General features: G+C 55.5%; 1 protein-coding gene across 4 annotated transcripts in view; it reads right to left on the minus strand.

The window, feature by feature from the left end:
• Positions 1 to 27,813, minus strand: part of SEPTIN9 (septin 9) — a 176,737-nt gene that overhangs the window by 65,545 nt on the left and 83,379 nt on the right. For all 4 annotated transcript variants that reach the window (XM_070479900.1, XM_070479898.1, XM_070479899.1 and 1 more), the window contains one exon: positions 13,545 to 14,186. In XM_070479900.1, the coding sequence (XP_070336001.1) occupies positions 13,545 to 14,186 (642 nt within the window). The remainder of the gene's footprint in view (positions 1 to 13,544; positions 14,187 to 27,813) is intronic.

Here is a 27,813-nt window from a genome sequence, read left to right on the forward strand (position 1 = left end):
GAAAACCAGGGCCTCCATGTCCTGGCGCGCCAGTCTGAACTTACCTGGTGGGAGATGGGAGATGGGAGATGGGGGTGCCTGAAACCCAGGCGGGCAGTGGAAGGCCACGGCTGCAGGGCCGTGTTTCGGGAGGTGCCCCAACCCTCTGTAACTCGAGCCCTGGGTGCCTCGCCCATCAGGCACTAGATAGGCATTACTCAGCAGGTAAATAAATGGGCAGGGAGCCACAGACCTCAGGAAAGCTGGCCTCAGGCCAGAAATAAGGAGCGAGGCTCAGCCTGGGGGTGAAAACAGAGCCCCCTTCTAAGCTGGGCTACTAGACTGTGCAGAGAAGCAGACTCCAAGGGAGCACACAGAGGTTACGGCATGACTCGGGTGTGCCCTGGGGTCACCAGTGACAGCGATGACCATGGGTGTTACCCCTGCCCCCGCTGGGCTCCTCGTCCCCATGCAGAGGAGAGAGAGCACAGGCCGAGTTGTGCCAGAGGCTGCGTCTGCAAGGGTGACCTATGCGGGGAGGGGGCCAGGGCCCCGCTGTTCACACAGCAGCCTCCTTGCCCACCCCGGGGGTCTCCCAGGGTCTCTGGATTCTGCTCTGCCAAAAGTAAGGCAAGGCGTGAAGTCTGGGCAGGGCCGGATGAGAGGAAGTGGGCCAGGAGACCCTGAGGAGAGCGGACTTTGCAGCCCAGGGACCAGGAGATTGGGGGTGGGGGGGGGTGGGGAGCTCAGAGACAGGCAGGCGGCTCCAGGGACGTGGCAGCCAGCCCTCCCCACCTCTGAGCTGTGGACACCACAGTTAACGATTTCCAGCTCCTCCTGAGTCACAAAGGCCTCATCCCAGACCAGACATGCCCCTCGTGGCCGGTCCCACGGCCCCAGGAGTCAGTCCCACGGTCCCACATGTAAGGCAGGACCCACAGGGCTCAGACGAAGGGCAGGGCTCCCACCAGTGCCTGGCCATGCAGAGGTCATCTGGAACAGAACCTGCTGTTCTGCTGGCTCGGGGAGCCCCCAGGAGGAGGGAGCTTTGGGGGGAGCATCTGGAAACCTCACTGGACAGACAGGAAAAGAGGAGGCCCTGTTGCATCCTCAGGGTCTCAGAGGGCAGAACAAGCAGAGCGGGAGGCCACGGAGGCAGCCGAAGCCTGCCAGGACTGCCCTCCCGCCATCAGTAGCCTGGGACCCATGAGAGGCTGCCCTGCACAAGACTCCCAGGGGGGCAGGCTGCTCCGTCACCGCCCGCGGCCACACCGGGGCTGTGGAGGCGGCCCGACCTGAGAGTTGGAGGCTCCAACATGGGTGATCTCAGGTGCCACCTCCCCCAGCAGGAAACAGAGGACCAAAGAGCAGCCCCCACCCTCCGGGTGCCACAGGTGGGAGGTCACCTGAGCACCTAACTCGTTTGACACGGGACAAACCCAGCTGGCTAAACCGCAGCAGTCACAGCAGACTCTTCTTCCACCTTCTTGGCCAACACCCGAAGCTCCCTGCAGGAGGCGCTCTGCTGGTGGGGGGGGGGGGAATCACCCCAAACCCACCAGGAAGGCTGGTTCCTGGAACCCCAAGATTTGGGGCTGAGGAACATTCAGATACTTGGAGTTAGGGAATAAAACATGGGGGTATATCTAAGAAAACCCCAAACTAACAAGAACATACACATGTATGTATATGTTACTTTTAAGATAGCAACCATTTGTGAATAACACTAATGGCTTCAGTATAATTAATTTCCATTTGACATCCCCTGTCTGGTCCAAAGTCATCAGGAGTCCCCTAACAGTTTCAATTAGAAATCCCCACCTTCTTCTGGCTCCATGAGACATTCTGTATACACTAGGATACACTGTTTCCATAGCTGACTCCACACCAAGGATCAGCCCCTTTCTGATTTCATGGCTTGGACTCTATTCCTGCGGCCTCTGTCCCAGAGCACAGGGAACTTGGGGGACACTGATCCATCTGTCGGAATCACTGCCGAACCCCAGGGCCCAGTTCCAAAAGTCCACCTGGGCCCTCCCGTCTCCTCTATGTCCTGCAGCCACGTCCTCAGCCCCACACCCGCCTCCTCCCCGCTCCTCAAGGCTCAAGCAGCCTCTATTTACCTTCTGCAGATTATCAAGGGCCTTCCCCCCGTCACCGCCCACCCCCCACCTGGAGCATGGCTGCTAGGACTGCACCAGGGACAAAGAAGGCAGTAATAACCACAACTAGCATTTATCAATAAGCACTTCCTGTGTGCCCAGCTCAAAAATAATAATAATTAAAAAAAATAAAAACAGCAGCCCTCAGGGCGTAGTCATGATGCTCCAGGCCCTCATCCATCCTGCCTATGGCTCCATGGGATTATTCCGTAGGTGGGGAAACTGAGGCACAGAAGGGCAACCAGCCCGAGGCCACAACTACTGAAGCCTGCACACCCTAGGCTCACATCAACGAGCCCCAGTGCCACAATTACTAATGCCCAGGGGCACTGAGCCTGTGCTCTGCAACAAGAGAAGCCCCCGAGATGAGAAGCCTGCGTATGGCAACTACACAGTAGCCCCCACTCGCCCGTGAAGCAACAGAGACCCAGCGCAACCATAAATAAATAAATAAGAAAATATTGACATCTATTCAACTAGGATTTTCTTGCGTGATTGTGATTCTGAAAAACATTGCACGAAAATACTATTTTCCTTGATTCCTAAGTTTTCTGGGTGCCCCCTCCCCGATAAAACTCTGCGGCCCCGGGTGAGTGCCTCTCTTGCCCCAATCTCCACCCTGCTTTTTTTGCTTTCCCCCACCGACCTCCAGGTCTCCACACCCATGACCTCCAACCCAGGACCACCCTGGTTACAGTCACAGCCTCCTGGTGCCACGAGTAATTCCGGAGCACCCTCGCCTGCATCACTGGCCTCTTTAGCCCTCACCACTGCTAGCGTGCATTATGTTACTGTTAGCTTTGTTTATCCCCTGCTTCCTCCCCTGAGCACATCACCCCAGGAGGACAGGATTTTTATCTGTATGTACAGCATCCTTACATTCCTCAGTGCTGCAAACAGTGCCTGGCACATGTCATCTCTCAGCCTTTCTCAAATAAACAAACACTCCTGGCATGAAAATCTCTAGGAAATCTAACCAGGCCCTGGCGAAACACTTCTGACGAATGGGCCCCACAAAACACTCTGACGAAAGGGCCCCACAACACAGCATCCAGCCCCATCTCGGAGCTGGCCCTCCTTCAGCCAACCATCTAAGCCAGCATGTCCCAAACTCTGGGTCCTGAAAACTACTAGGTGGGTCATTTTTTTAATGTTTAAAAATAACACATTCATAATAGACAAAAGGTAGAAACAACTCAAACGTCCCTCAACTGACGAACAGATAATCAACACAATGTACTTGGTCCATAAATGGAATATTACTCAGCTAGGAAAAGGGATGTGGTTGTAGCCTGGATACTGATCCAGGCTACAGCATGCAGCAATTTTTGCAACACTCCGCGAAGGGAAGGAAGCCAGTCACAGAAGACCACAGATCATATGATCCCATCTCTAAGAAATGTTCAAATCTGCAGACAGAAAGGCGGTCACTGATTAGGCCTGGGAAAAACGGAGTGGGGAAGAGGAGGTGCCAGCTTGAAGGTACAGAGATTCTTTCTGCGGTGACGAAAATGGCCTAAAGCTGGATGTGGCAATGGTTGCACAATCCCATAAATAACTAAAAACCATTGGATTGTATGCTTTAAATGGAAGAACCGAATGGTATGTGAACTGGATCTCAATAGAGCTGTTTTTAGAAAGTAAGTAAAGCTCCCCCATCCAACCCAAGAAGCACAGCAAGTATTGGGGTGCAGCAGGTGCACCCCTGAAAAATTACTCCATGGAAATACTGTTTCATTTATATACATACCCCCCACACACATCTACACACACATATGTCCTGGTCTGTGGTGTAAAACATACTTCTTACTGGGGACTACAGTCCAAAATAAGCTTGAAAGCCACTCTCCGGGCAACATCAAACTCGGGATTCGAGCATTCCAATGACCCTTCACCTGCCTGGACCGCTCTGCCCTCTTCAAGACCAAGGTTCCCTAACCCCCACCCCCCTACCCACTGCCTTCAAGAGTCTCTGCTGGGGGGGTTGGGGGGCTTCCTGCTCAAGGGTGCCACAAGCCTCTGGACTCGTCCTTCTCGGAACACAGGTCACGCTGCACTGTCCGTGTGTTTCAGGGGGAATGTCCCCAGGCCATGGGCCGTGTCCCGGGCACCTATGCACGCTTTCCTCTGCGGACGATGCCAGGCCTGGGGCAGCAGCTCAGGGACACAGACTGATGGTGGCAATTATGGGGGCCTGACCCCAGTCCCCCCACGTCACCGCCCCTGAACAATCTGACGGGATTTTTTTTTTAATTTCTTGTTTATTTATTTATTCATGGCTGCACTGTCTTTGCTGCTGCATGAGAGCTTTTCTCGAGTTGCAGCGAGGGGGGGCTACTCTCTAGTTGCGGTGCACGGGCTTCTCACTGCAGGGGCTTCTCTGGTTGCAGAGAACAGGCTCCAGGGTGCATGGGCCTCAGTAGTTGCGGCTCCCAGGCTTAGTTGCTCCTCGGCATGTGCAATCTTCCCAGATCAGGGATCGAACCTGCAACTCTTGCGTTGGCAGGCGGATTCTTTACCACTAAGCCACCAGGGAAGCCCCTGAGAGATTTTACACAGCTTAAAGAATGACTTTGTAGAAAGAAAAAAAGATACAAAATAGGAGAAGAAACCCCCTGCCCCAAACTCAAAGGAACCTTTGGAAGAAAAGACTTCTAAAAGGACAAGTCTCCCACAAAAGTATCCGGCTCGGATGGTTTCACTGGTGAATTCTTTAAAAGTTTTAACACCGAGATGATTTTGTAGCTGCTTAAAATGTTCCAGAACACGGAGGGAGGGGGAAAGAAACGCATCCAAATTATTTCTGCTAAGCCAGCATGACACTGACACCAAAACTGATAAAAATAGCAGATGCACGCATGCCTGCCCGCTGCAGCCCAAGCGCACACGTGTATTATCTGCGTAAGAACTGGGTACCTACCTCGCAGCTCAAACCCAAATAAGTTCCAATGCATTAAAGATTTCAGTACACAAAAATGAAACCATAAAAGTACCAGAAGAAAACCTGAGTGAATTTTTTCCCCGTGATTTGGGAATGCAGCCGGCCTCTAAGGACATAAACCCTTGCAAGAGGAAAGAAAAAGAAAAAACTTCTCAACCTAAGGGTTCAAAAATCTCCGTTTAGAAAAGCACACTAGAATTAAAAGTCAACTGGGAAAAACATGGGTAACAGCTACAACAAAGGTGGGCAGGAACGCCTTAAAAGAAAAGTCAACAAGAAAAGGACTGACCACCCAACTGGGGAAAAAATAAACCAAGGACAGGAACAAGCAGTTCACAGGGAACCGTGGGCCCTTCACCTATAAAGAGAGGAAAAGCTACCCCGCCGCTCACTTAGTAAGAGATGCATAGAATGAATAAAACACCCATCAGATAGCCTTCTGCCTCTCCACCCACAGTAAGGGGTATATAGTACCTCTCTACCGTCGCCATGAAAAACTGATGTAGCCACTTTAGATGCCAACGTGGCAACAAGGATCAACATTTTCAATACACACATTCTTTGGTGCAGAAATTCCACTCCTAGAGGTCTATCCAAAAGTCACATGCGCACACATATAAGCGTGAGAATGTTCACAAAGTCTCATTGATCGCAGATGAAGCCGGACAAGAAGGGCAGGACTGCGTAAAGGGCTGAGGATACAGCTATTAAGAGGAATGCACCAAACCCACAGCATCATTAAACAGGAAAAATACACACGTGCCAAATCCAGAAGGACATAGAGCACGCCCCGCTGACCACATGGGCTCTCCTGGGGAAAGGGTTCATTTCCACACTTAATGTGACCCTGACTTCTTCTCTTCTCCCGACAGTCATGCACTGCTTTTAAGAATCGGAAGAGGAAAAGGCGACAGGGCAGATAGGGCAGAGGGGACCAGGAATACAGAGCAGCGTGTGGACCACAAGCTCGGGGATGAAGGGGAAGCAGGCAAGGCCAAACTGCGCCCGTTCATTAAAGCTGCGTTTGGTTTTCGTTTATGAGCTTGTTTAACAAAACCTCCCGGGGGCTGGGCCCGCACTGGCGGTCCTCACATGTTAGCACTTTTGTTCTAACGACACTGTGCAGGAGGAATGAGGCCCACTGCAACGAGGACAAGGATTCAGGGAGCACAGGTCATCATCAGACCAGGGCAGGACAGGGGGCCAGAGGACCACTTCTCCCATGGACAAGTGGACAAGGCCTCCAGGATGGTTTCCTGCTCGAACATTCTGTGTTTTGGAAGGAGGAAGACAGAATAGGTGATGTCCGAGGCCACTTCTGCTTCCCAACTCCTTGCTGGGGCCAGCACGGGTTTCTCTGAACTGCACTGGACAGACCAGGGGTTCTCAGGGGGGTGTGCCCAGTGGCAGCCCGGGAACAGGGAGGGGAGGTCCCCCTGCTCAGAGAATTGGATGCTCAGCCCTGGGCACGAGCTGCCTCTACTCATTAACAACAACCAGTAGTCTGGGGGCCCCTGGTATCCCAGGGGGGCTCCTGTGACACCCACAGAAAGGCTCGGGGCAGGGAAAGCCAAATCGGATAAAACATGGAAAGGAAGTCATGCCTAGACCAGAGAAGGGTCCCCTCCCCCATCCCCCATCAGCTCTCGGACCCGCAACCCTGGGTCCACACTTGACCACGTCGGGCCACTGGGAACCACGTGACACCATCCTTCAGGCCCCCTGTCAGAACCTGGGGTCGGGGCAGGGCCGCCCACACTGCGGGGCGCCAGGCAGGGGTCCCAGCTGCCCCCGCCCGCGGGGCGCTGAATGCGTTCTCTGTCCACAGAGCGTGGCTGTCTGGAGCGAGCGCGTCCCCCGGACAGCAGCCCCATTGTGCAGACACTGGCTCCCAGCAGCTGTTGGGCCTGAGAGGCCGCGGCTAGGGACTTAGCCTCTCTCCTGGCAGCTGCTAGGCTTCCCAGGACGGGCACCCGGGAGGCCTCGCCCAGCTCCATCCCGGGGCCGGGCTGGGTGGTCAGGGCCGCAGCCTGCAAGCTGCAGGGAGGCAGAGCACAGGCCCGCCTGCAGTGTCTGCCTCCCTGCCCAGCCCGCGCCCGCAGCTGTGCCCGGCTCTATTTAAGGCATTCCGCAGCTGCTCGGCAGCATTCCCTGGATGCACCCTTGCCCCTACCCCTCACCACCGGGCTGGGCTGGGCAGACAGCTGGGAAGGCCGGCAAGGGAGGCAGGTTGCTTTCTCCTGGGCCCTCTGCTTGTAGCCCCATGGTTCCCCGCGTGGGGGAAAAGGGTCTCCCCTGCACTGCCCCAGTCCCCAGCACAGGCACCCAGGTACCCCTGGAAGGCGGCAGGCTCACCTGGTCTGCCAAAAAGCCATACCCACCACCAGAGGCGTGGTGAGGTCTGATGTCACCTTCCTCAAGGCTCTACACATGACCAAGGATATTCCAGAGGTTTTAAGTCGGAGGGAGACCCCACCAAGACTCTTGCTGCATCTGCCCCACCCCAAGATCATGCCCACATCACAAGGGACCCTGTCGCCACGCCTGGCTCAGACCATGACCACCCCCCATCTCCTCTACTCGGGCCAGCAGGGCCCACTCCTCTCTCACTTGACAGATCAAGAAATTGAGGCTGGGAAGTGGGGGGTAGGGGTGACGTGAAGCAGTGGCTCGGAACCAGTAGGCCCTTGGACTGGAGCCAGGACATGCCCAAGTACTCAGCAGGGCGCCAGTCTGGGGACACTCCACTCGTCACTCTGTCCGGTCACCCCGTCCGGTCACCCCGGCCTCTCCCACAGCCCCCAGTGAGCATCCAGAGACGGCAAAGAACCAGACCCACGAGTGAGCGGCCAGTGCCCGCCTTATAAGGCAGCCTCGGGGAAACTTGGCTGGTGGAGCCGGGGGGGTGGCTCCCGGGGAAGGCAGAGCCAGGAGCCCGCCAAGCAGACATGGGGCCCAGCCCCACCCAGAGCCACCCAGGCAGGAGCAAGGGGACAGAGCAGGGACCTGGGAGAGGAGGCAAGGCCACTCCCACCCAGAGCCCAAGAGAAGAGCAAGAATGGAGATGCCACGTCCACGGACAGGGGTCATCATCTCAGAAACCAAGAACCCAGCACGCCAGAGTGAGTGGACCAGACCTGTGGGTTCTCGGCTGACCCATAAAGTATCTGCTTGGTCCTGGGGAGGTCCCATGGGGTCCCTGAAAGTCCCTGCATGGAAGACCATGAAAGGACCAGAGCAGGAAGAGCTGGGAAGCAGAGAGGTGTGAGCTACACAAGATGGTGAATCCACTTGAGGCCACCCCAGGCAAATGAAGACTCAGAGTGGACATAGATTTTATTAGCGCTGTACTTTAGGGAGGTCAATTTCCCTAAAGCAACTCAGCTGAAGTCCCAGGAGACCCTGCCCTGCAACCACGTCACAGTCTGGAAGGCTTCCTGGAGGTAAAGGCAGAGGGCTGAGTCTGATCAGAGGGCACAGAGCTCCCAATCTCCTGATCCTCTGCCCCTGTAGCACCAGCTGCTCCCCCGCCCCGGAGGTGGGGGGAGCATGTAGTGATCACAGAGGGCAGTCAGAGCAGGGCCTGCAGGCTGGGGGGTTTCCAGGGGCTCCCAACCCAATCCCCCACCTCCCACCCACAGCAGGGTGGAAGGGGATGCGAGTGCCAGGTCTGCAGGGCAGACAGACAGGAAGTGAAGCCAAGGTGCCTAGAGAGGCTGGACAGACCGAAACCAGAGGAGGGGAAGGATGGGAAAAACCGATGAAGCCTAGAACAAGGACTAGGAGTAGGGGATTTCAGACCCAGGGTCCCCCAGACGCCCCGACAATAAACGCCGGGAACACCCCTCCATCGGGCCCTGACCTTCACCCGCACTTGCCCAGGACCTCAGGACTGGACGTCCAAGGCTGAGCAGGTGAAGGTCGAATCCCCCAGCCCCCAGCAGGCCTTGTTTCCTCCTCCCAGTCCATGTCTCACCCTGTGTTACTTCCAGGCTCACCCCACAGTGTCTTCTGAAGCTGTTTTAAATGGAAAGCATTCTCCCAAACAGACTCACCCAAGCCCTCACCTCCTCCAAACCCAAGCATCCTTCCTCCATAGCATCTGTCCAACCCCCACCTGCTTCAAGTGCATCTAAGAGTTCTCAGCCTGTGAGCACAGGTCTCAGAGAGCTGCCTCCCCACCCAGCCTGTAAGACACAGAGGAGCGGGCTCAGCACACACGTGAATTCACACTCAGGTACACACTCGACTGGCACATACGCTGACCCCCCAGGGCAGAGAACAGCCACCCTGGCCCATGGACTTCTCCACGTAGATCCTGATGCCCACCTGCACAGAGGAGCTGCGGGTCCGGGGCTCCGAGACCCCGCTCAGACACTGAAATTCTTTCCCCTGAAAAACCACACAGCCCCGGCCCCGACACTAGGCTCCCAGCACCTCTGGACTGTGGCCTCAGCCAGGAAGGCTCCTCCCCACCCCCCCCTTTTCCTGGTTAAATCCCAGCAGTGTCTGCCGCTGGAGGAAGACCTTCCTGGACATGCCTGAGGCCCCACCCTGCCTGCCCTGATGACCCAGGTCAATGCCACCCTGAGCGGACACGCCCTGCCTGTCCCCCCCGCCCCCCGGAGCGGGACCACCTTCTCGGGTATCCAGGGCCAAGTTTCATCAACAGCTGGATGGTTGACGACCGTCTCCCCAGTCACATCCTGTTTGACTCAGCTGAGTGTGAATACCTCACCCCCAGGAGCGAGCTGCATCCGGCAGCAAAGGCCCTGGACCAACAAGAGAGCGGGAGGAAACGGCCTCCCGGCCACTCCCCAAACACAGGCCATGTGTCCTGACACAGCGCCTGGGGGGTGGGGTGGCTCTGCAGGGTCACGTCTGGGGAGACGCAGACTCACACAACAGGGCTGGAAGGGACCTCTGGTCCCTGCTGCCAGACTGTCGCCCGGCGATCCGGGAGATTCAGAGTCAGGCCCTCGCCCCACCCGACCTGCTCGGTCAAATGTGCACCTTGAGAAGAAGGCGGCTGCTCCACCAACACCCCTACCCTCACCCTATCACAAGCCCCCAAGTCCACCGACCACGGGAAAATTTTCATTTAAAAAGGAAAGTCAGGGACTTTCCTGGGGGTCCAGTAATACTCCCCGCTCCCAGTGCAGGGGCCTGAGTTTGATCCCTGGTCAAGGAACTAGATCCCACGTGCTGTAACTAAGACCTGGAGCAGCCAAATAAATACATTGTGGGTTTTGTTGTTGTGGTTGTTTTTTAAAGTAAGAACTTAGAGCAGGAACTAGAGATATCTGTACACCCAAGTTCACAGCAGCTTTACCCACAACAGCCAAGCAGCAGGACACAAGGTGTCCATCAACAGTGGATGGATAATCAAACAACCAACGGCATTTCCCCCAGAACGAGAACAAACAATTTCACAACGCATATGGAAATACACAAGACCCCGAATAGCCAAAGCAGTCCTGAAAAAGAAGAATGGAACTAGAGGAATCAATCTTCCTGACTTCAGATTATACTACAAAGCTACAGTCATCAAGACAGTATAGTACTGGCACAAAAACAGAAATATAGATCAATGAACAAGCCCAGAAATAAACCCCTGCACCCATGGGTACCTTATTTTTGACAAAGGAGGCAAGAATATACAATGGGGCACAGATAGCTTCTTCAATAAATGGTGTTGGGAAAACTGGACAGTTACGTGTAAAAGAATGAAATTAGAACACTTCCTAACATCCTACACAAAGATAAACTCAAAATGGATTAAAGACCTAAAGGTAAGCCCAGAAACTATAAAACTCTTAGAGGAAAATATAGGCAGAACACTCGATGACATAAATCAAAGAGATCCTCTATGACTCACCTCCTAGAGTAACGGAAATAAAAACAAAAGTAAACAAGTAGGACCTGATTAAACTTAAAAGCTTTTTCACAGCAAAGGAAAATAAGCAAGGTGAAAAGACAACCCTCAGAAAGTGAGAAAATAATAGCAAATGAAACAACTGACAAAGGATTAATTTCCAAAATATACATACAAGCAGCTCATACAACTCAATCCTAGAAAAACAAACAACCCAATCAAAAAGTGGGAAAAAGACCTAAACAGACATTTCTCCAAAGAAGACAAACAGATGGCTAACAAACACATGAAAAGATGCTCAACATCGCTCATTATTAGAGAAATGCAAATCAAAACCACACCAAGATATCACCTCAGAATGGCCATTATCAAAAAGTCTACAAACAATAAATGCTGGAGAGGGTGTGGAGAAAAGGGAACACTCTTGCACTGTTTGTAGGAATGTAAATTGATACAACCACTATGGAAGACGGTATGGAGATTCCTTAAAAATCTAGGAATACAACCACCATATGACCCAGCAAACTCACTCCTAGACATATTCCTGAGGAAATAAAAATTGAAAAAGACACTGTATCCCATTGCTCATTGCAACACTATTTAAAATAGCTAGAACATGGAAGCAACCTAGATGTCCATCAACAGACTAATGGATAAAGAAGTTGTGGTACATATACACAATGGAATATTACTTAGCAATAAAAAGGAACGCATTTGAGTCAGTTCTGATGAGGTAGATGAACCTAGAACCTATTATACAGAGTGAAGTGAGTCAGAAAGAGAAAGATAAATATCATATTCTAATGCACATATATGGAATCTAGAAAAATGGTACTGAAGAATTTATTTACAGGGCAGCAATGGAGAAACAGACATAGAGAATGGGCATGGGGAGAGGGGAGGGGAGGGTGAGCCGTATGGAAAGAGTAACATGGAAACTTACATAACCACATGTAAAACAGACAGCCAACGGGAATTTGCTGTGTGGCTCAGGAAACTCAAACAGGGGCTCTGTATCAACCGAGAGGGGTGGGATGGGAAGGGAGCTGGGAAGGAGGTTCAAATGGGAGAGGATATATGTACACCTATGGCTGACTCATGTTGAGGTTCGATAGAAAACAACAAAATTCTGCAAAGCAATTATCCTTCAATAAAAAAATTTTAAAAGGAAAAATAAGAAATAGGCTTTCAAAGGAATTTTCAAAACAATAAATACGTATAGAGTACCTACAAAAAAAAAAAAGAAAAACCAATGGATGGATAAGCAGTGTGGTCTATGCATACAACTGAATATTATCCAGCCTTAAAAAGGGAAGGAAATTCTGATACCTGCTGCAACATGGATGAACTCTGAAGATGTGCAAAGTGAAATAAACCAGACACAAGAGGACAAAAATTTAGGATTCCACCTACATGAAGGACCCAGAGTAGTTAAACTCATAGAGACAGAGAGTAGGAAGGTGGGCGCCAGGTGCTGGGGATTGGGGGAAGTTAACGGGTAAAGGGGCCAGAGTTTCAGCTGCGAAGATGAAAAAGTTGTGGAGATGGATGGTGGCGACAGTTGCTCAACAGCACAATGTATTTAATACGCATACAGAGCTGTACACTTAAAAACGGCTACAATGGTCAATATTATATGTGTTTTACCACCATTAAAAGTAATTTTTAAAAGGTTAATCAAAAACCCAGAATGTTCTGCCTGTCCAATCCAAGGGACACTTACTGAATGAACATTTACTGAGCTCCGAGTCCCAAGATTACAACTGGACCCAGCTTTCACCAGGCTCAGCTCAGCCGGCACCTTAACACAGCCTGTGGGGCCAAGACCCTCATTGTGGGGCAGAGGGCAGCAATGATGTTTCATGGGACAGCATCATGTCCCCTGTGAGCTCCCCATGAGCACAAGTCTAGGTCTAGACCCTCCAAGGATGGGAGTCATGCCCTCAATCGCCCCCCAGACAGCAGAAGAGCCCTGAAGAGAGACTTGGGCAGGAATCACAGGGCTCCCTGGCCTGGGATCCCCCCTGGCAGCCCTGAAAATCCTAGCCTGCAGAGATGAGGGGCTGTCATGCTCCCCTTATGTCTGGGCACAACCCTTCCTCCTTTGGGAGGAAGACCCTCCAGAGCAGGAACCACCCCCTCCCACCTCCCACAGCCTCTGCCCTGGAGGCCCCTGCAGGGCACCTGTCACCCTTCTAGAGCCCAAGCCTGCCTCTCCAAGGCCCAGGGACCACCAACCACCAGGACCGTGAGAGCCTGTCTCACAGCCATCCCGCCCCAACACGAGCCTGCCCCAGGTCCTGCCCCCACATCCTGGGGTCGCAGCCACAGTTACACCATGACCCTGTTGACCAATTAAAGGGGGACCCTCACAACCCAGATATTCTTTGCAGAGTCTAACTGAAATCCAATTTGCTGCATTGTGGTCCACTGTGGGACAGAAAGAGCCCCCCATTCCCAGCCCGAGATTTCAGTATAGACTACCCCCCAACTCAATATTCAGCTCTTTCTCCAAGATTCTAGGGCAAAGACAGCTCCCCACTTCCCAAGTCATCACCGCACAGGTGACTGGCGCCTTGCTACTCACCCTCGTGGCTCTTGGGTGGGATCTCGGCCGCGGGGGGCTGGGGCTTGGGCTCCAGCCTGCTCTGCAGCTGAGACATCGGGGCGAGTTCTGAATTCTCCAGGGTCTGGGGTGGGATGGGGGAGGCGGGCCCCTCAGCTGGCTTGGGCACCTGGATCTCGACCCTCTTGGGGGCTGCGTCAGCGGCGGGGGCAGCGGGCACCTCGGGCATCTTAGAGGCGGGGGTCTCCATCCTCCGGTGGGTTGACTCCTGGGGCTTGACTATGGTGATCTCCGTCCTCCTGGGGGCGGGCTCTGGCGTCTTGTGGCCCAGCGCCTCAGCCCGCTTGAGCCCGAACCGGGATGGCCCAGCGGTGCCGGCGTTCTCTACCTGCTTGGACGAGATGTCGATGGAGATCTCGGTGCGCCGGGACACAGGCTCAGCCTTGGGCCCGGAGAGCTCGACCCTCCGCAGGGCAGCCTTGGGGGATCGCTGGCTCAGGGAGTCTACATGGCGGGCTGCAGGCTCTGAGTTCTTCACACCCAGGTCCTGGAATTTCTGTGTGGAGCTGGCCACAGAGGACCGGAGCAGGGGCGTCTGGACCCTCCGGGGTGGGGTGGAGTTGGGCGTCTCGACCTCCTCGACCTCAAAAGATCTTTTCAAGGCTGGAAGACAAAGCGAGGAGAAGGTGATAAGCAGACGGCTGGGGAACGCCTGGAAGCATCCTGCTAGTGGTGAACATCGGAAGACAGCCAGCGGGGAGGCTGCAGCGAGGGATCCGTTTCACGGCACAAGATGGGACAAGGATGCAAGAGGGAAGACTCTTGTGCCTGGGACAGTTCCATTCTACTAGGGGCTGAGGCATGAGCAGCCACATGTTCTGGGAGAGATAGAAAACACTGAAGCCTGGGGGACTCCTCTGTCCTGACGTGGCAGGGGCCCTGCCAGCTACATTCTCTATAAGGATGCTCCAGCTCAAGACAGCATTTTGATTTCTTTCCTGTCATGACCATCATTACCCTTCATCACCTCCACCCAACACAGATAGCATCAGCAAACACCACCACCACCAACAGATGGGAGAGTGAAAGTGTTGCTTGCCTAGTCATGTCTAACTCTTTGTGACCCCATGTACCACAGCCCACCAGATTTCTTTGTCCATGGAATTCTCCAGGCAAGGATACTGGAGTGGGTTGCCATTTCCTACTCCAGGGGATCTTCCCAACCCCCGGATTGAACACAGGTCTCCTGCATTGCACGCAAATTCTTCACCATCTGAGCCACCAAGGAAGCCCACCAGATGAGAGATGCCCCTAAAAACAAGAGCCCGTAAGAATCTCGATGGGAATGACACCCTCATATCCGTGTCAGCAGAACAGCCAACACTGGGACTTTTAACAACAGGCAAGGCACTGAGTTTACCATGCACAACCACATTTGCTCCCTACCCTAACCCCATGGTGTAAATAATGCTACAATCCCCTGATATGGATGGGAAAACTGAGGCCTGGGTGCTTAAGTAACACGCCTGGCAGCGTGGAGTGAGTGGCAGAGTCAGAAGACGCATCTACCTCCCAGGCCCAGGGTTCTAACCACTTGGTTGTCCACTTGGTGGAGTAATAGAGATCCTGGCGAAGCCCACTGTGAATTTCTCAGTCCTCGGCCCCGGCGGCATCTGCCTCCATCCTGTACTACTTGCCCCGGCCAGACCCAGGCCCATGCAGGATGCTGACCACCTAACTCCCACCCCCAACACACAGCCCGGCGCTTCCGCCTGGCCCCCCGCCATCTCCACCAGGGTTCATCCGCTCCCTCCAAGGTGCTGGGGACGGTGCCCGAGAAGCTGCCAGCCCCACGGTCCCCGCAGGCTCGTTGCAAACGAGAACCAGCTGCTCCTGGTTATAAAGACTGGAGCAGGAATGGGTCCACGTGGCAGGAACACTCACCAGCTCCTTCCGGCCTGGGCCCTCAGCGACCCACAGGGTCTCTCCCACCACCTCCCCACCTCGCAGCCCCAGGAGCCCAGGATTACAGGGACTACCCCCCCATTTCCCCCCCTAACTCTCAGGGCCATTCTGAGCAGCCCCTCCTGCCAGTCCTCCTTCCTCCAAATTCCCAAAGAGCCCTCATCTCCTCTCTAGAGACAGAACCTCTTTCAGAAGACCAGGGCGTGACGGGCGGCTGAGTGGGTGGGTGGCCAGAGAAGTATGTGCTCTGAAGTGCTGGGTGTAAGAGGAAGCCAAGGGGACCCCAGACTCTGACACCCGACCGTGGCCACTACCAGTTCCCCCAAACGCGGCACCCCTCCAGGTACCCTCTCTAAGCCCTGGACACACCTCCTTCTCGGTGGACAGAGGACACAAAATCCTGCCTTGCGAAGCTCAACCCTCCCTGAGGCCCTGTAGGACGACTGCAGAGGGAACTGCCCAGATTCAGGGAGAAATCTGGATTTCTTTTTTTTTTTTTTAACATGTAATCTCTTGATTTTTAAATGCTGGCACAAACGAAGCCAAACAACCTCCTTAAAAACGCTGTGCAGCTGAACAAAATCACATCCACAGGCTGAAATCAGTCAATGGGCCCCACCGTGACTTGACTTAACTTCCGGATTGATCAATTTCATGGCCAAGGGCAGCAGGGAAAGCCGGTGCAGGGACCCCAACCTGGCACAGTTCCGCCTCTCACCGGAGGCTGTCCAGCAAGATACCGCCGGGTGCAAAGCGCGCATCCAAAGAAGCCTGAGGTGCCGGAGAGAGAGGTCAAGTAGCTGCTAAACTGGCCAGAAAGTCCAGGGCTGAGTGCCCGGAACTGTGATCTCTAGTGGTTCCCAGGGCCTCCCAAGACATCTGGTCTACCTCCGCCCCAAGAACACTGTCCAAATTCTCCTCGAAAGTGGCTCCTGTCTGTCTGTGAGCTCCCTGGAGGAGGGATCCACGCCCCACCCACCTCAGCACATGCATGTCCAGGAGTCCTTGGTGTTAACTCCTTGGGGCTGAGTTGGGAAGAACAGGAACTAGGCGGGGTGAGGGCTCTTTGCCAGGTTTGCCCATAGGAATGAGACGATCTGGGAGTCCCGGCGAGGCCTGTGCCCTTGTTTGAAAGAGCCCCCTCCCTGCGGAACCCATCTGAAACCCCCTCCAACTGTGACTCACAAAAATTAAGACCCTGCACCAAAGCAAAAACCTCTCAGACTCAACCATCCACAGTCCCGCTTTGGCAATGAGTTGGAACCAGACCAGCATGTGCACAGATCACTGCTCCCCAGAACACAAAATCTCCACCAAAAGCACATGCCTAGCCCCTCCACCATCCTCTCCTTTCTCGGCTGCTCTTCCTGGCTTTGGTGTTTCTGCCTCACTCATGCCACTCCCTGGCCCCATGCCATCTGCACGCTGAGCATTCGGCTATATTATCCATCCAGACATTCACTGCCCGGCACCGCCAGCCACCCTGGTTAGTCTAGTTCTCTCTGAGAAGACAGGGGCTGTTTCCACCATCAGGACAGTCGCTGCTCAGCAAACCTCCAGGGCTGATGTCGTGTCCTTGATGGCTTACACCATCCCCACAAATGAGCACTCCTCCTCCCCCTCCTCCGAGGATTCCAAGTCACCCCAAAGCCAGGCTCACTCGTGCTTCCTCCCAGAGTCTGCCCAGGCCCCGTGCAGCTCACAGCACTCTCTTCCATGCCATCCTGGTCACCTCAGTCCGCTAGGACTGGAGAGAGAGTTGGGGTCCTCTCCTCTGTTACATGAGCCAGCTCTCTGTCCCTTCCTGAGCCTTGAGTGCGTTCTCTTCACAATTCAGAGGCCAGACTGGATCACAGGTTTGTAACTGTGGGCCCAGGGAAGGCAGGCACCAGGACTTCAAGCCCCATCTCACCCTGAGAAGTTGCACTTTGAACAGTGCCCCCCCTCAAAAGATTATGTCCCAGTCCCAACCCCTAGAACTGAGAATGTGACCTCCTTTGAAAAGAAAAAGTCTTTGCAGATGTCACTAAGGTAAGGACTCAAGATGAGATTGTCCTGGATTTAGGATGGGCAAGTTGCATAATTCCTGGATGCATCAGTGGTAAAGAATTCGCCTGCAATGCAGGAGCTTCAGGAGTTCAATCCCTGGGTCAGGAAGATTCCCCTGTAGGGGGAAATGGCAACCCACTCCAGCATTTTTGCCTGGGAAATTCCATGGACAGAGGAGCCTGGTGGGCTACAGTCCATGGGGTCACAGAGAGTCGGACACAACTGAGCGACTTAGCATGCACACATACTAAGTCCTTCAAGTGTCTTTATCAGAGAAAGAAGAGGGAGGGCTGAGACATACAGAGGAGAAGGTAATGTGATCACAGAGGCAGAGACTAAAGTGGCACAGTCAAAAGCCAACAATGCCTGAGCCACCAGAAGCTGGAAGAGGCCAGGGAGGATTCTTCCCTAAAGCTGGCCCTGCTGACACCTTGATTTCGAACTTCCGGTCTCCAGAACCATGAGAGTCAATTTCTGTGTAAGCCACACGTTTGCTGTCATTTGCTACAGCAATCACAGGAAGTTAACACAGGGACCATGAGACGGGTGAAACCTCTGGGCTACAAGTTTGTCAGGGGTCCTTCCTGCGGGTGCTGTCACCCCTACTCTGCACCCAGCCCCAATCCAGCCCCAACCACACTCAACAAACGTCCAACAGATGGACCGATGGAAGTGTGGCCAACCTCCAGAAAACTGCTGCATCAGGGGCCCCGGGGAGGAAGAGCAGCCTCCTTTTTCCTTTCCCAGAATCACACAAAACCCCGGCCGGCGGGAGAAGTCATCACAGAATAACATCGCTCGAGATCTGCCCCGAAATATTCGGTGATGAAACCAAAGATCATCTTTTTTTAAGGCAGGCTCTGCAAGGGACACCCCGGGAGCAGCTGTCTCTACACAGAGGATGTCGTGACATGATGAACACCCAGCTGGGAAAAATTAGGAGGCGGCTTGTCACGAAGCTGGCAGGACAGGGTCCTCTGGTATTCCGTCCCCCACGGGCGTCCTAGAAACACGCTCCAGTCGTTGCCCACAGACGCAACACCACCTCTCCCTTCCCAGGGTCCAACTCTCCCTGCTAACACCCTCCATCTCCTCCTTGGAGAATGGGTATAACCCGCCATGGCAGCAGGTATTTTTTTCACTTTACTCTTCTCCCTGCTCCCGGCGGAGAGGCAGGCAGCCCAGGGTGCCCACGTGTGGCCGTGGAAGCCAACAAGAGCTGTTCAGGAGCTGGTCATTTTGCAGAATGGACGCCCCTAGGTGACCACATCTGATGACTGGCTCTCTGAGGGACTGATGGGCAGAAAGTGGCCTTTCAATGGACCAGGCCAGTGGGGAGGGGCATGAAGCTGCTTCCTCTCTTGCCTGCCGGATGTTAATGCCCTCATTAGGCAGGCTAGAGGTGCCCGGCTGGACAGGATGAACGCATTATTGCAGGGCAACTGGCAAATATGGGGCCGGGCTGAACTGGGAGGGTCCCCACACTGCCACTGGGAGTGGAAAGGACTGCCATCGCCCACAGGGCACGGGGGCCCACCCCTGCTCACACCATTCCCAAGTGAGTACACCCCTTCCTTCCTCTCGTGAATGCAAGACCCCCGCCCCCAAAACCAGGATTGAACCTTCCTTGCTCCCAAAAGCTGTCCTTGGCCCCCACCCACCCTCCCCCACGAGCACAAGAGCCTGAAGACCTTTGACCCACTGCTGGGAATTCACCCCCCAGGAAATGATCAGATCTACAGAAAGATTTATGTATGAGACATTTGCATCAGCATTAAAACAGCAAATGCTGGAAACAATTCGAGTTTACGGAGATTTTCTGAACCCATATGCCAGAGTCCTGCAAAGTCATCAAAATCATGGTTCTGAAGATGAGAAATGCTGAGAATACTAAGTAAAAATAGCAGAACAACCCAAGATGCGTGCACGGGCCTGACGTCGTCTCTCTCACACATGTGCGCATGCACACACACACATGCGCCTGCACACTGGAGGAAAACAGCCATCTCTGGATGGAATTAAGGTGGCTGTTTAATTCATTACACTTTCCTGCCTTTTCCCAAGGTGCCTACGCTAATGCGGGTCACTTCATATTTTCAGGGGATAAAACCATCAACACTGTTCTTAAAAAACAAACCCTGCTAAGAAGAGGGGGAGGGGGTGGATCACCGCGCCTCAGGCTCAGCCTCTCCTGGTTCATCAAACACCTACAGTCTCGGCTGCCTGCCGCACAGGCCCAGCCGCCTGGCCAAATGCAAACCTCCCAGCATCGGCATCGTGCCGTGGGGGTCGGGGCGACAGCAGCCTGGATCTGGGCCTGTTTAAGGAGGAATGCGATGCAGACAAGAGGCCATTGTGAGGGCGCAGCTGTGAGCAAACCTCTCCTCGCTCCGGAGCACTTCCTGGAGCACACCTCAGTCTGGGGAGGGCACATGGGGTGAGCCCTACAGCCCTGCTCCAGGCTGGGACAAACATCATGCAAAGAACAGGTCAAAACCAATCAGCTCCCGTGGGAGGAGTATTGTGGCCACTGCCACAGCTCAGGGGGGTTCTGATCCCAGGCTCAGGATCCAGAAGCAGCAGCCCGGGTCAATGTGAGTCTCTTCCAGGCGACAGCAAAGCAAGTTCTGTCCTGAGGAACAGTGGCCACGTGGGAGCCAGGATCAGACACCCAGGGAACCCAGCGTGCCAGGTGGAGGGCATCTCCCCGCTCCCTGGCCTAAGGATACAGAGAAAGAGCACAGAAAAACCCATCAGAGCGAGTCTGGGGCATGTGTGACCCCTGGGATGGACTCAGCCGCCCTGGGTCCAGTCTCCCATGGAGACCAGGAGCTGGCGCTGCAGCTGGGTGGACAAGCTCCCCCCAGGGCAGCAGAGAAGATGGAAGAAGAATCAACAGACCAACGGACCAGTCCCTGAAATAACATGCCTGCAAAGGAAAGGAACCCAAGACCACAAAAGCAAGACGTGGTCCCAGCGAACGAACGAATTCACAGGGGGTAAGGGGGACTGGGTGGGGCCAGGGGGATGGTTCCAGGCAGACGACAGGGCAGGACAATGGCCCTCCGTGCCTCGAATGAGTTGAGAGCTGGCCGGGTGTGGGGGCCTTGCAGCCTGGACGCACAGTGGACTCCTGCCTCGGGACCAAATGCAGAGGCTCGAACAGGGTGGCATGACCACCGTCACCTCTGGGCCGCCACTTCTCCATGTGCTGTGTCAGCGGCAGACGGACACGGCGATGCCCAGGCAGCAATCACAGCTGTTGTTGGTATAATTACCATCTGTCTGTGCACCTCGGGGGTGGACAAGGCTGCACGAGCCTTCCTTCCCCTGAGCCCATCACACCCATGGCCAGGATCTGCCCCTGGTGCCCACCTAGCGCAACACCAGGAAGGCAGGAAGGGGTTAGCACTCTTCCGCAGGAAACAGCCTCGGGGCAGTAACTGACGGGTAAGCACTCTGGGGTCCCCCAGCACCCCCACTGGAGCCTCAATGGGAGGGGGTGTCCTTCGGAAGCAAAACAGTCCAAAAGGAAGCGCTTATAATAGACGCTGTGGCCCAGCAGGGCCCAGGACAAGGACATCGGTAAACAGCAACGGGTGGCCCTGGATTTCCCACCAAGAAACACATTTGTTTAACAACGACCCAGCCAAAGACAAAGTCCAAATAAAGGAAGAGACAGGCCCAGCACTGGCACCCACAGCTCTGGATCCTCCCCTGAGGCTCTTCCCCGCCCTCCCCAAGCAGGCCTGGCCAGGCTGTGAGTCCAGACGCGGCCCAAGAACCTCGTCTGGCGCCAGCCCCACCCCGCCTCCCACTCCGGCTCAGGGTCCCGGGGGGCGGCGTGGTGGCTGAGGACACTGTCTCCCTGGGCTGAGCCGCACACGCGGCTGAGGGCAGCACACAGCCCCTGCCCCCTGACCAGACACAGGCCTGCGCCTCCGCACCCTACAACTGCTCCACACTGGCGGCCTGCGCCCTCTGGGCTGGAAGACCCAGCTGAGCCACTTCCACTGAGCCCTGAGGGGCCATGCGGGGCGAGTCCAGTGCCCCTGAGACCTGTGGGTTCCCCATGCGCTCTCGAAACCCAGGCAGAAAGCGTGAGGTCTACTTCTCACTGTGTGCGTGCTAAGTCATGTCTGACTCTTTGTGACCCCATGAACTGCAGCCCGCCAGGTTCCTCTGTCCATGGGATTCTCCAGGCAAGAATACTGCAGGGGGTTGCCATGCCCTCCTCTAGGGGATCTTCCTGACCCAGGGGTCAAACTTGTGTCTCCCATGTCTCCTGCAACGGCAGGAGGGTTTTTTATCACTAGTCAAACCTGGAAAGCCCCCAACCTCTCCACTCCTCTTAATTTTTTTTTTTTTTAACATGGACCGTTTTTAAAGTCTGTATTGAATCTGTTACAATATTGTTTCTGTCTTATGTTTTGGTATTTTGGCCTAGAGGTATGTAGGGTCTTAGCTCCCCAACCAGGGATTGAACCCACACACCCTGTACTGGAAGGCGAAGTCTTAACCACTGTACCGCCTGGAAGATCCTCCCTCAACAATTTGAGGACTGTCTTTTCCTTCGGCTGTTAGGACATGGGCACTCTGGGGTGTGTTCTTGCTCCTCACAGTCTCCCCCCCAGGGAGGCCTGGCCCACCGCCCACCCTGGAACAGCGATGTGCGAAGGAGGCCGGCTGTGCCCGCCAGCTGGGTTGCCTAGTTGGGCCAAGAGAAACGAGCAGGCCCCTCCTCCCCCCTCCCCAGGCTGCCACTCACCACAGGGGCACCCTCCACAAAGCCCTTCCTGCCCATGACGCCTCCAGGTACCACAAAGAGTGCAAAGGTGACCCTGGCCCCCTCAACTCAGGACATGAACAAGAACCCACCCACAATGGGCAGGAAGCCCAGTGGCAGCTGTGGTCAATAGCCAGCCCTCAGATTCCAGACCCTCTCTTAATCCCCAATTCATCACATTAATTTCTCCCTGGAAAAAGCTCTCTCCAGCATGTTGGCAAGCAAGGACACAGGCAGAACCTGCCCTCCCCAGCCCAGCTACACAGTCTAATCCACCTAGAACGGGATGCCTGTACAAGGGCACCCAAATCTTAAGCTGTCTGCAGAAGATATTAGTCCTGCAGTGGCCCCCAAGATGGTATGTCTGAGTCCTAACTCTGGGCACCTGTGAAAGTGATGTGGAAAAAGGGTCACTGGGCTTCCCAGGTGGCACCAGTGGTAAAGAACCCACCTGCCAACACAGGAGATATAGGACACGAGGGTTTGATCCCTGGGAAGATCCCCTGGAGGAGGGCATGGCAACCCACCCTAGTAATCTTGCCTGGAGAATCCCATGGACAGAGGAGCCTGGTGGGCTACAGTCCACAGGGTTGCAAAGAGTCGGATACGACTGAAGTGACTTAGCATGCACACTTAGCACACAGATGGACTCAGGGTAGGCTCTCAAGGTGAGACCATCCTCGACAAGGGCGGGCCCGGAACCCAGACAGGTGTCCTCATAAGACACAGAAAAGGAGAAGATGACAGAGAAGCCGTGTGAAGATGGAAGGGTGCACCCACGAGGCAAGGACATCGAGGATTCTCATAGCTGGAGCTGGGAGAGGGGCCTGGATGAGACCTGCCCTCAGAGTCTCCAGAAGGAACCAGTGCCGCCCACACCTGACTTTCAGCCTCTAGACCCGGGAGAGAGCACACTTCTATCGCCTGAAGCGCTCCCTGGTCCGGGGCTCTTGGCAGCCGCAGAAGGAGAACCCAGAACAGGCCTTTCGGCTGCCGCAGCCTCTCCACTCAGCCTCTTCAGTCTCTGATGATGCTGAAGCCACATCCCGCGGGGCCTCACCAGCTCTCGGAGGGCACATGGGCACCCTGGAATCGGAGAGTCTGGCGGGAAGGCACTCTCCCCTCTCGGCCTGCATCAGCCGTCAGCTCATCCCAGCCCGTTGCAGCTGCCGATGCCTTGGTCCAGTGACCCATTCCTGGGTTGCCACCCCCACCCAGACTCTGAGCCTCCCCATCCCCATCTTCCTGGGGCAGGGCCACCTGGGACGTCCAGCCCCCCAGGACGTCCCCACTCACACCTGTTGCTTCACTGTCCTCAGTCAGGGCACCCTGTTCACTCCCAACAGTGTTCCCATCGGGGCAACGAGTTCAACCAGCTAAGGTGGGTTCAAGAACCCATGTTCCCCTCCTGCACCCCCTGCCAACAGAGAAGGGTCCTGGGTGACGGCTCTCAGGGTCAAGGAGCCGCCTGACAGAAGAGACCCTGGTAGGCATCGTGGGACAGCCACGTAGCAACTTCTGCTTCAAGAAATTCCTCCCTACAGAGCAAAACCACAACTAATGTTACGAGGAAGCCACTTCTTAACTTGGGGCCTCTTCCCGCTCCGGCCATCTCCCGGTTCCCCCGGCTCTGGCGACACCGGGGTCATTCCAGGCCGACTCTAACAATCACCCTCAGACACTGCACTTCCTTCTTTCCATGGTAAAATTAAAAGTTACGGGAGCACGAGTGCGTTGGGACCCATCCGTCCTCCTGCTTAGGCCAGCTGTGAGCTCTACTCTGCAGAGCGAGGACAGACAGAACGGGGCCGAAGCTGCAAGCGCAGAGACGCGGGCAGACGGCAAAGAATATCCTGACCCGGGTGGGGACGTGGGAGGGGGGCAGTGAACCCAGGCTTCCTGAAAGGCGAGGAAGAGGGCCTAGGTGCGGCCCTACCTGCAGGGACCAGAGGGGACAGAGGACCTTCCTGGCCTCTGTGGGTCAAAGGTTCCCTGATAAATGGCAGCTGAGAAGGTCAGGAGGCAGCCCCGAGAGGAGACTTGAAAACCTGAAGCCATGGGCTGCAGCTCCAAGGGTTCAAAGGCTACAGGGCCCTTTAATGCACACACCCCTCCCCCTTAATCCACACACCCCTCCCCTGCTGCCCCAGATGCCCCAGGGGGTCCTGTCCTGCACCAGAACTGAGGAGCTGCTTCCAGGTTGGAGCACAGCCCCTCCGCCGACCAGAGAGTCCCAAGGAGGGCTGTTCCCTGCCTGCTCCCCCCGCCCCACCCCCGACCACAGAGCAAGAGTCATCCCGTCTACAAAGAGTCTATGGACAAGCCGGCCAGCTCACAGCCGTCTGTGACCATGCAGATTCTTCCCCATGACCGGGCAGAGGGCAGAGCAGGACCCGGAGACCCCCAGTCAGTCTCGGCTCCATGGCACCGGGCTGTCAGGCCGGTGGTCGGGGGGCACAGCCCCTCCTGGAGAAGCTCTGGTTCCCTTCTCTGTTCTCAGCCCAGAGGGGGTTGGTCGTTCCCCAACCACCGGGCAGAGGAATCACCTCGCTGACTACAGCAGGAACTGGTACAGACACTTAAAAAATGCAAAAAAAAAAAAAAAAAAGCCTAATACCAGGGGCTGCTGGGCCCAGGTGGAGCCTTCATTAATCACACCAGAGGGACAGATAGAGCTCTACGCGTCTCTGGGCTGTGGCCTGGGGGCGGCAGGCGGCTGCTGCCCAGGCCCACATGAGCTCTGGTCTAATTACAGGGGACAGTGACCCAAGGAGCAGAGTTCAGGCCCCGCTCAGGGCAGCACCCAGGAGTCCAGCTGCTCCCCCAGGCCTCCTGAGGAATGGAGTGGGTCACAGTGCATGACCCCAAACTGGCCAAGCTGGGCTGGGGAAGCTTGGTGTCTCAGTGACCGCAAAGCCCTACAGGCTCCGAGGCCGACTCGCGGGTTCAGGGGGACCTGGTCTCTATATTCAAGGATGGGGTGAGCTTGTTGGGAGGGCGGGGGGGCAGGTGGTTGGCAGAGAAGTAGGAATCCAGAAAACCAGAAGGAGGAAGTGGGTTTGTAGAGTGACACAGGCCACAGCTGGACCCCGAGAAGATTCTGGAAGGGGCTCCCAGGAGACACCGAGCTGTTCCAAAGAGCCCTGGTGGGGCCAAGCGAGGCCGCCTCCAGGACGCCTCTCTGAAGGCCTTCCTGGGCACTCACCAGAGACGGCAAGCTCCTGGCTAAGGCCACACAACAGCCTGGAACCTGGAGAGGACCCGTGTGGCTCAGTGGTAAAGAATCTGCGTGCAGTGCTGGGAGACCCAGATTCGATCTCTGGGTCGGGAAGATCCCCTGCAGGAGGAAATGGCAACTCACTCCAGTATTCTTGCCTGGAAAATCCATGGACAGAGGAGCCTGGTGGGCTACAGTCCATGGGGTCACACAGAGTCAGACACGACAGCAACTAACACTTCTCACTTTCACTGAAGACCTAAAGCAAGCCGGGCACAGCCTCCAGGCCGGGCTGTATCAGCGGGCGGAGGATCAGGAACGGGGTGACATCACCCTCTGGGGACACAGACAGGGAGGCTGAGACCCAGGGAGGCCTTCGATCAAAGTCATGCCATCAAGCCCATCTAAGCCTGGTCTCTGGATCCACACCCAGACACTCTGCTGCCCCTAAGGTCGGCCACTGCGGAAGGGCAAGATCAGTGGGTGTTCTAATTCCCAGAAGCTGTGTACGTGCCGTTATTTGGAAGGAGGGTCTTTGAAGATGTAATTAAGAGCCTCGAGATGAGATCACCCTGGATTTAGGGTGGAATCTGCCTGCCAATACAGGAGACGCAAGAGATGTGGGTTCAAGCCCTGGGTCAGGAAGATCCCCTGGAGGAGGAAATGGCAACCCACTCCAGTATTTCTGCCTGGAGAATCCCATGGACAGAGGAGCCTGGCGGGCTACAGTCCATAAGGTCTCTAAGAATCGGACATGATTGAGCACGCAAAATCTGAGAGTGAGGGTCCCTCCTAAGAGCAGAGACAGAGAGACAGGGAGCAGACTGGAGGGATACTTTACCAGCCAGGGCACCAAGGCCGGCGGGACCCCACAGAATCTGGAGGAAAGGCTGAGCGGAAGGAACCAGCCCCGCCCACACCATGAATTTGGACTTTCTGGGCTCAGAACCAGCGCCCAGCCCGCGGTCTCTACTGTGGCCACGGGACACCTGCACGCTCCCTCTGACTCCCAGCCCCTTCCTGGGCTTTGCACCCCGCCTCCTTGAGCTGACCACACAGCTCCCGTTCTGTTCTTCTGTGGCTCCTTCCAGGAGCCGCCCAGCCCAGGTTAGCAGGCAAGCACCTGCTTACTCTTTTCTCTTTGCATTTGTTCTTTGAGCCTCTGAGTGTTTTCTGGCCGATACACATTTAGCGGAAACCTCCCTAAGGACTGAATGGACCGGTCTTCTGAGCAGGGTGGGCACTGTACCCTGGGCATCCTTGGAGGGGACCAGCCTTAAATGTGACCCTGTGAGGAGTCCTCCTGTCCCCTGCACTTTCTTCCCAAAACAGCCAGTGTGGAAGCCTTCAGCCACAGTTGCAGGTGGACAGATAAACTACCCCCCACCACTGTACAGAGCCGCACCCTCAAAATAGACAACTTCTCAAGTGTGCTTCTGGCCCACGGGAGAGGGAAAAATGAGAGCTATACACAGTGAACTCCAAACCCTCCGTGCCAGAGAGGGCTCTGGGAGACCCACCCCTGCCCCCACCGCCCAGCACCACCACACCACCAGCTCCACCAGCTCAGCCCGATAACCTCTGACCTGCCTGCCGGCCATGCGGGGCCCAGGCTGCCAATCAGTGCCTTCCTGATTCCCTCCCTAAGAAGCCCCCAGAAAGCCAGGCCCTTCCAGCCACCAGCGGCGAGAACCATGCGGCAGGGAGAAGGAGAGGGCCCTCTCATACACACGCCAAGAAACTTCCCAGGTCCCCTCCATCACCAGAGACACAACCTACCCAGCCTGAAAGGCCCTGAGTTGGGGGAGGTCCGGAGCGGCAGAGAGAAAGCGCCTCCAGGAAACAGAGCTGCAGGCAGGAGTAATTCCTTTCTTAACTAAAAATGGAGAATTTCAGCCAAGTTGTCCTCAGCAGAACTGCTGGGTGTAGGAGGGTCTTGGGTGGAGGCGGGGGTCTGTGCAAATGACCCAGAGCTGGGGGCTGCCGGACGATGCATGGAGTTGTCACAAGCCACCTCTACACACCACCTGAGCTACGCAGCTGCCCCCTCTGGCCTCAGCACGCTGATCTCTTCCAGCTGGGACACCCAGTGACCCCATGAGGGCCATCTTGGGGGCTGCCACCAGCTCCAAGTTTCTCTCATCACTCCTGCAACCACAGGCTCAGTGATTCCGAACACTTAGCAGAGCTGGAGGGGCCGGGCGAGGCCGCCTCCCCTCCTGGGCCGAGGTCGAGGACCGAGGTTCCGGCCACAGCCCCCTGCAGAACATGCA

The sequence above is a fragment of the Odocoileus virginianus genome, chromosome 17 (genome assembly GCF_023699985.2).
Source record: "Odocoileus virginianus isolate 20LAN1187 ecotype Illinois chromosome 17, Ovbor_1.2, whole genome shotgun sequence".
In the NCBI taxonomy this organism is placed as follows: Eukaryota; Metazoa; Chordata; class Mammalia; order Artiodactyla; family Cervidae; genus Odocoileus; species Odocoileus virginianus.